The 8,847-nt window shown below is 33.9% G+C and overlaps 1 protein-coding gene across 1 annotated transcript; it reads right to left on the bottom strand.

The window, feature by feature from the left end:
• Positions 1-4,831: 4,831 nt before the first annotated feature.
• Positions 4,832-8,298, bottom strand: LOC139510474 (uncharacterized). Its single transcript, XM_071297051.1, has 5 exons — positions 8,191-8,298; positions 7,701-7,787; positions 7,209-7,291; positions 6,339-6,410; positions 4,832-5,039 (listed from the first exon to the last, which is right to left on the bottom strand). The coding sequence occupies exons 1-5, from the start codon at positions 8,195-8,197 to the stop codon at positions 4,908-4,910; spliced, it is 381 nt and encodes a 126-aa protein (XP_071153152.1). The 5' UTR covers positions 8,198-8,298; the 3' UTR covers positions 4,832-4,907.
• Positions 8,299-8,847: the final 549 nt, after the last annotated feature.

Raw genomic sequence — 8,847 nt, 5'->3', positions numbered from 1 at the left:
CATTGTTTTAATGTAGTAAAATTATATCATTTCTTTCCTGTTAACCAATATATATTAAAACTAGATGTGTCAAAGCCACATGAATGGCCCTGTCCCAAAAAGTTGAAACATCTGCAATTTTAATAACACATGTGGACACAAACATGATGGTAGTCTCACATATCAAAAATCAGCTCAAAATCTGGAGGCGTATAGAAAAAATGTCTATATAACTGTGATTTTCAACAATTTTCAAAGTTGTAAACCCTTTATTTTGGCAAAAACTAGCGGAGCGAAACTTAAACTTGATCTGTTATAATCCTGGTTAGCTCACATACCAAAAATCAGCCCAATATTTGAAAGCATTTAGAAAAAAGGTCCTTATAACTGTGATTTTCAAAAATTTATCAAAGTCCAAAGCCCGAAATTACAGCAAAAATTAGCCGGGCAAAACGAAACTTAAACTTGATCTGTAAGTAACTCACATACCAAAAATTAGCCCAATATCTGAAATCGTTTAGAAAAAAAGACTGTATAATTGTTATTTTCAACAATTTATCAAAGTCCATAGCCCGTAATTTGGCAAAATATAGCCGAGCGGAACAAAACTTAAACTTAATCTGTAACTCATCTTGGTTAACTCGCATGCCAAAAATCATCCCATTATCTGAAAGCGTTTAGAAAAAAACTCTGTATAATGGTTTGTTGCGGAATGATGGATTTAAGGAATTACGGAATTACAGACAAGGGTAAAATTATATGGCACCGACTACTTCGTTGCGGGGACATAAAAAGAAATTGGCCGACATTTATGTACTGCTGTACTGTAGATTCATTATTATTTGTTGGTTATCAATTTTCGTGGGTTTTGTGGGTACAGCTGAAACACAAATTCACATGTTTAAAGAATTACAAATTTTCTATAGGCTTTGAATGCAGAGATTTACAAAACCAGTAAATCAAATGTCCACGTAGAAAATGCAAATTTTATTCAATCCACAAAAATTGATAATCACGATAAATAAATGAATCCACAGTATTGGTCCATTATGACTACAGTATTGGTCCATTATGACTCAGGACTATACCCACAGTATTGGTCCTTTATGACTCAGGACTATACCCACAGTATTGGTCCATTATGACTCAGGACTATACCCACAGTATTGGTCCTTTATGACTCAGGACTATACCCACAGTATTGGTCCATTATGACTCAGGACTATACCCACAGTATTGGTCCTTTATGACTCAGGACTATACCCACAATATTGGTCCATTATGACTCAGGACTATACCCACAGTATTGGTCCTTTATGACTACAGGACTATACCCACAGTATTGGTCCTTTATGACTCAGGACTATACCCACAGTATTGGTCCATTATGACTCAGGACTATACCCACAGTATTGGTCCATTATGACTCAGGACTATACCCACAGTATTGGTCCATTATGACTCAGGACTATACCCACAGTATTGGTCCATTATGACACAGGACTATACCCACAGTATTGGTCCATTATGACTCAGGACTATACCCACAGTATTGGTCCATTATGACTCAGGACTATACCCACAGTATTGGTCCATTATGACTACAGGACTATACCCACAAATTTATACAATTTGTTTTGATTTATTAAATTAATTCAGTTTTTGGGACATAACAAAAATAATCTGTCTCTGACATTCAATATTTTGTATTGATAAGATGGACTTTGTTAAGTCACCATCAAACTTGCAAGTTTATAAACTGTATTAATTAGACTTGAGATTTTCAGTGTATGTATTTGAGGTAATGAATACTTTGCTGAACAACAAAGGTTTCAATTCTCTAAGGCAAAGTTTACCTTCAATGGTTTGAGCATTTTGTGTCCCTTTTAGATTTAAATCTCTGTATATATGTATACATCATTTACTGTCTTCACTTGGATGTAAAATAAAATGAGGATAAACTATGAGACAACTATCAAATAGAAATTAAATGGCCAAGGAAAGTGACAAGTAACTACAGGTCTTTGTACAACCTTCAACAATGAGCAACATCAATAATGTATAGTTATCTATATAGGACCAGTTATAGCTAAATGTGTAACAATTGAGATGGAAATAAAAGAAACAAAATTGAGTGGATCTTTTAGGTTTCCAGAAAGATGCTTTATAGCCTTCCAATGTAGCAAAGATGGCATCATTTGGTTTGATTAATGTGACGCCTAGTATGTATTTTATAGCCATGAGCCTGTAATTCAGTGTTGGTTTGATTAATGTGACGTCTAGTATGTATTTTATAGCCATGAGCCTGTAATTCAGTGTTGGTTGATTAATGTGACGTCTAGTATGTATTTTATAGCCATGAGCCTGTAATTCAGTGTTGGTTGGTTGTTGTTGTCTGTCATATCTATTTTCATGCCCCCCACAGTAGCAGAGGGGGCATCAAGTTTTACGTCTGTACGTCCCAAATTTGTTCTGTTCTATAACTTTAGTTTGCCTCAACCAAATGTTATGAAATATATATACAATGACTAGTATCATAAAACCCATCTACAAGTTTGAATTTTGGTGGCTTCAATTTTAATTTTACTGTTCTACAGTTATGCCCCTTTACAAATGGAAAAAATGCTTAACTTTTCGTTTCTGTTCTCTAACTTTAGTTTGCCTCAACCAAATAGAAGGAAACTTATACACAATGCTTATTACCACACACTTTGCGCGGTGAAAAATTTCTAAGAAAAAAAACATACCCCCCTCTCACTTGAAGTTAAATGGTTGCTCCCTTATAAGCCCCCCCCCCCCCCCCCCCCACACTCTTACATCTTTTAAAAATCAGTTTGGTTAATTCATTTGTGTGCTATAATTGACCATACCTATATCTTGATATTTCACAAGGTTGTGTTTTTCTCTGACTGTTTTTGACCTTTTACACTAAATTCATTAGATGCTGGATCTGTACGGATTAATGATTTAGTACTAGACCTATGATTTTTTTTTATTAATTGTTAATGGCTTTGAATTAGCTGTCAGTACCTGATTACTCTCAGACCTCTACTTAGTGTCTTTTTGTTGTTGGCCAGCCATGCCTACTCTGTATTTTTGTTAGATGTATTTCTATTTGTATCCATCTGATGAGTAAAAGCCTTTTCAGATGATTTTTATAGTTCGGTCTTATTTTGTACTGTAACATCACTGTCCCAGGTTAAGGGAGGGTTGGGATCCCTATAACATATTTAACCTGTATGAACGTGCCTGTCCAAAGACAGGAGCCTGTTAATCAGTTATTGTCAATTGTTGCTGGGTTGCATATGTGTATTTCATTCATTTCTATGCCACCGTCGTCACTTAGGACTTTGACTTCTTTTGAAATGAGATTAAAAAGAGGGACGAAAGATACCATAGGGACAGTTAAACTCATAAATCGAAAATAAACTGACAAAGCCATGGCTAAAAATGAAAGGGACAAACACAAACAATGGTACACATGACACAAGTTAACATACAAAACTAAAGAATAAACAACACGAACCCCACCAAAAACTAGGGGTGATCTCAGGTGCTCCGGAAGGGTAAGCAGATCCTGATCCACATGTGGCACCCGTCGTGTTGCTTATAAGATAACAAATCCGATAAGGCAGTGGCTATTTTGCCGGCTCCGGCAAAATAGCGATTTGTATAGAGTTTTGCTATTTTGTCGGTCTTAATTAAGATTAAAATAGAAGTATAAAAAAATATACTGAAACATACACTTTAATAAGATATATACAACTAGGTCTTCTTTAAACATTTATACAAAACGTGCATATCAAGTTTGATATTCTTTAATAAGAAGTCTCTAAAAACATGTCTTTTTAAAATATTTTTTAAAAGTTAACTTATCAAAATTGATACTAGTACATTTTTTCTTTATTAGGAAGTAAAAAAACACATAAATATTAAAATTGATACTAGTCTAGAACTTTTTTCTCTTAAATCGGAAGTCTTAAAAAAAGCTTAAATAATTTATAGTACTACAAAGGAAATTTTGCCGTTTTTGGTTATTATCTTGAATATTATTATAGATAGAGATAAACTGTAAACAGCAATAATGTTCGGCAAAGTAAGATCTACAAATAAGTCAGCATTACCAAAATGGTCAGTTGACCCTTTAAGGAGTTATTGCCCTTTGTAGTCAATTTTACCAATTTTTTATTAAATTTTTGTAATCTTTGACAAAAATCTTCTCCTATGAAACTACTGGACCAAATTAAACCACAATCATCATGGGGGTATCTAGTTTTAAAAATGTGTCCGTTGACCCTGCCAACTAACCAAGATGGCCACCATGGCTAAAAGTAAAACATAGGGGTATATGTAGATTTTGGCTTATCACTCTGAAACCAAAGCATTTAGAGCAAATCTGACTGGTGGCAAAAACGTTTATCAGATTTAGGTATATCTGCCCTGAAATTTTCAGACAAATCTGAAACTCAGTTTTTGGGTTGCTGAGTTTGTAATTTTACGGAAATTTGCAGTTTTTTGCTATTATCTTAGATATTATTATAGTATCTAATATTATAATTGTTTTCTTTGAAAGACTAATAAACTCACATTTATTGGCGACTTACAGTGTACATGAAGCATTAGAACTTTATTTCATGATCATAACCCATTAGAGTGGGGTTTAAAGAATAGAGAATAAGGGACAAGAAAACATAACAAGATCATATAAGAATATAAAACAAATGGGGTGCTTAAATGTAAAGAATTGGACAATAAGTCAACTATAATTTATTAGAGAATTGCTTTAAATTGAATTGCATTCAAATTGGGTACAGAAATTAAGACATCCCACTCAGATCCGCATACTTTGTTAAAAAAAATTCCAGTCAATATGATTTGACATATTTAGTCTGAAAGAACTTTAATGTAAACATTCAAATTGTCAAAAGTTAAAGCCCGAAGTTAACTCCTGCGTCGTTATCCCAAAGATTTGGATTTCTTTGTGGTCCATTAGAATATCCTTGTTGTGAATATCCTTGTGACATTTGAGCCATATTGGGTGCACATCCAGGAGGAGGCGGCTGAAATATAAGATGAATAAACTATAAAATTGATTTACAGAGTTTTTTTTTCAGTTCGTTCTTATTTTGTACTGTTACACCACTATATATAACTTAATATATATAAAAGGTATAAGGGGGAAAACAATTCTGAGACAAGTGCCTGTGCAAAAAGTATACAGATCGTTTAACCACCATAAGAAACAACTATGTTAAGTTTCATGAAATTTGGATAAGTGGTTCTCAAGTTACGGTGCTAAAAGACAGACAGACAGACGGACAGACGAACGCCGGACATTTGTATACCATAATACGTCCCGTCAAAATTGTGACTGGCGTATACAAACAGGATCATCTGTAATGCTATGGACAGGACCGAGGATGAATGCAAGATTGTAAAAAGGCTTGTATGCAGCCTGACCCAATCTAATACTTCGTCGTCTACTGTCGAGCAGTGAGCCAGGATCCTAGGCTAGCTTGTATCTTACCTGATACCTATAACCATTCTATCTATTACAAAATTTAGGTCGAAGATATACACACTTTATTTACGATCGGTTGCATTGTCGCATATCATGACAATTTTAATTGGGAAAATAAGTATAATCAAGAAGAAAAGACAAAATTATTCATGAAACTGACATTTCAATTATCAATGCATCGATTGTATAACGATCCCCACTAAATATATATTAGAGTTGTATGACACTTGATTTTGGAAGATTTGCTCAAAACAATATGCTGAATACCCGCTTTTTCTGATCAACAAAATACAATTTGCATTTCTATGTAATGAAGTTTTGAAAGCAAAATGTACCTTACTTTTCTTACAGGTCAACTTCATATACGATAGAAAAAGTTTGTTTAAGAACTGTATAGTCATGATTGGCTCCTATCAATCCAGTACTGTGATTCAGGTATCGCAGATCAAATTTATTCGTTCATAGTGTGTTTATTTACGTTTTTTTTTATGGAGTTAAGCCTTCCAATTGATATTTTATCGTGGGTTTTTCATGGTCAGGAATCTGATGTACAGTGGTTGTCGTTTGTTTGTGTGATTTATACGTGTTTCTCGTTTCTCGTTTTTTTTTTATATAGATTAGACCGTTGGTTTTCCCGTTTGAATGGTTTTGCACTAGTAATTGTGGGGCCCTTTATAGCTTGTAGTTCGGTGTGAGTCAAAGCTCCGTGTTGAAGGTCGTACATTGACCTACATTGGTTCTTTTATAAATTGTAATTTGGATGGAGAGTTGCTTCATTGGCACTCATACCACATCTTCCTATATCTATCTTCAATATATAAACACAAATCATTCTTACCGGTATATTGCTAGCTGTAGTGTGTTGAACCATCATTGGGGGACTTTGCTGTGCATACTGTTGAGGTGGTGCCTAATTAAAATAATCAAAAACAAGAATATGTTATGTCTAACGGTAGTAGCTCCTCCTGTCCTGTGAAGAAGGTTCTTAAAACTCTTTTATTGTGGTAACTGAATACTATTAAATGAGTACCCTTTTCATGTCGTCATTTTTAAAAAGTAGCATATACCTAACGTTAGCGGCACCCGAATCTCACAAACGAATGACACATTTGTTAAATAAATCTCATCAGGTATACTACTCGATGCTTAACTTTTGAGAGGCCAAAACTGTTTCTGGACACAAATTTGTCCGATACTGGAGCTTGCCAACATATATAGGCATAGCATAACATAAACCTTTTTTTTCCGACGAAGCAAAACATGTAAGAACATATTATTGAAGAATAGTAAACCACTTAATGTTGCTGATCATGCGGAGGTGCACCCACCATCCAGCTCTAAAAAAAAAACCCAAAAAAACATAAAATAAAAGGTAATTTTGATTCACAATAAGTACTTAGGATTCCTAATTCTCAGGAGTGTCTGCTTATTTAAGCGTTTGTAATATCATTGTATTCATTATAAAATGCCGTCACAGAATATGTTTATTAGTTTCACGTTTCGACAACGTTTAAAGTTTTATTATTGTGTAAGTTTGCCTCATTCTTTAGTTATACAAGTAAATACAATAATCCCTATCACAGTTTTATACAAACACGATTTTCAATTCATTAACACTTTCCATTAACAGTGCTTATTTAGAACATACATTTTTTCCCATTGAATATTTCTCCTAAGAAAATACGAAATATGGAATACTCTTACTAACATAGGCGTATGGTGGCGGTGGTTGATAAGGCTGCGCAGTCAAAGGCTGTGATGACATTGGTGCTGGTGGAGTTGGCTGAACATCTGTGAAAATATGCACTTTTGCAATAAGTCAGCACATATGATTTGTCATGTTTCCTTTACTCTATTTAATATGATTAAAAAGTTATTCAGTGTAGTAAAAAATTAACAAGACGGTTGCCCTTATTGGTTCTAAAGTTTTTGTTTTTTTTTATGAACCGAAGTAGGAAAAAAGGAAACAAAGCAGGTGAAAATCATTGCAAGATTCTGGAGAGAACATAATTATGATGTTCTGTCATTCGTGTCCATGTCCTTAATTATCGTTTGCACACACAGCATAAATCAACTTCTGGAATTTACCTTTTTTTTGCTTATTTTTAAAACTGCTAACTTTTTTGTGGATAATTATATAATCACCATTCAAACCACACAGAGACTAAGCAAAACTAGAACTATATGTTCATAGACTTACAATATCTAGGAGGTTGTTGGGTATACTGTTGTTGAGGGTATTGCTGCTGTGGATAGCCTCCATTGCCATAGTTCTGTTGAGGATAACCTAAACATCAACAAAAAGAAATAACTGCTAGATAAAAATAAGGCGATGGTTATGCAGTCTGGAAAATCCATTTCAAGTTAATATAAAAACAAGAAAATGTCAATAAATGTTACGATACAGTCCATATACAGACAAGAGAATGTGGTATTATTTCCTAGTAGGCTACTCTTCACCATAGACCAAATGAAATAACAATAATAAACGAAAACAAATATAAGTAACATGCAAAAACGACCCAAACAGAGTAACATGATTATGACTTGGGACAGGCACATACATACATAATGTGGTCGGGTTAAACATTGCTGACAGACTAAACTAGATATTCCCTATGCTCACTTGTCTATTATTCAATTTAACTTGGTCGCACATAGGAATAGGAACATAATAATATGGATCTTACCCGACATTTTGGATTTCGTTACGTATTGACTACAATTGAAAATAGATCAATACTCTTTTCACCCGTGAACAAAACAATATTCATATGACCGTTATAATAAATGACCAGGTCAATCAATATTTAAATGGACATTGGTCAATATGTACGACCATTCAGAAGAAACTCGTGTTTAAGCTTGTTACAGAATATCGTTTGCTTTAAATTATTTATCCTTTGGAATTATTTCAACACAATAACGTTGGAACCTTTGGTACAGCGAATGTGTTCGTTTTAGAGCCACAAGACTGCATATTAGTTCTATGACGTATAACTTCACTTTCTTATTAAATTTTCAACGTATTTATACTGATATTTTTTTTTTATATATATAAAAATGCCCCGAGGTCATATGTTATAGGACTAGCATAATATAAGCCGTTTCTTTTTTTAAACATATTTTAATGACGATGCATTGTTTAGGGTATAGGTTTATCTTATTCAACTGTAGTGCTATATATATATATACTATTCCTCCGTGTGTTTTACGGCTATTCAACTGTAGTGCTATACTATTCCTCCGTGTGTTTTACGGCTGTAGTGCTATACTATTCCTCCGTGTGTTTTACGGCTGTAGTGCTATACTATTCCTCCGTGTGTTTTACGGCTATTCAACTGTAG

This window comes from Mytilus edulis, chromosome 2, assembly GCF_963676685.1.
Source record: "Mytilus edulis chromosome 2, xbMytEdul2.2, whole genome shotgun sequence".
NCBI lineage: Eukaryota > Metazoa > Mollusca > Bivalvia > Mytilida > Mytilidae > Mytilus > Mytilus edulis.
This window is presented reverse-complemented; position numbering and strand designations above follow the sequence as displayed.

Bases quoted from the DNA above. Each gene is read 5' to 3' on its own strand.
- LOC139510474 (XM_071297051.1), bottom strand. The intron at 7,292-7,700 runs GTAAGTCTATGA...ATATTTTCACAG, and splicing joins CCAACAACCTCCTAGATATT to ATGTTCAGCCAACTCCACCA. The intron at 5,040-6,338 runs GTAAGAATGATT...CTTATATTTCAG, and splicing joins CTACAGCTAGCAATATACCG to CCGCCTCCTCCTGGATGTGC.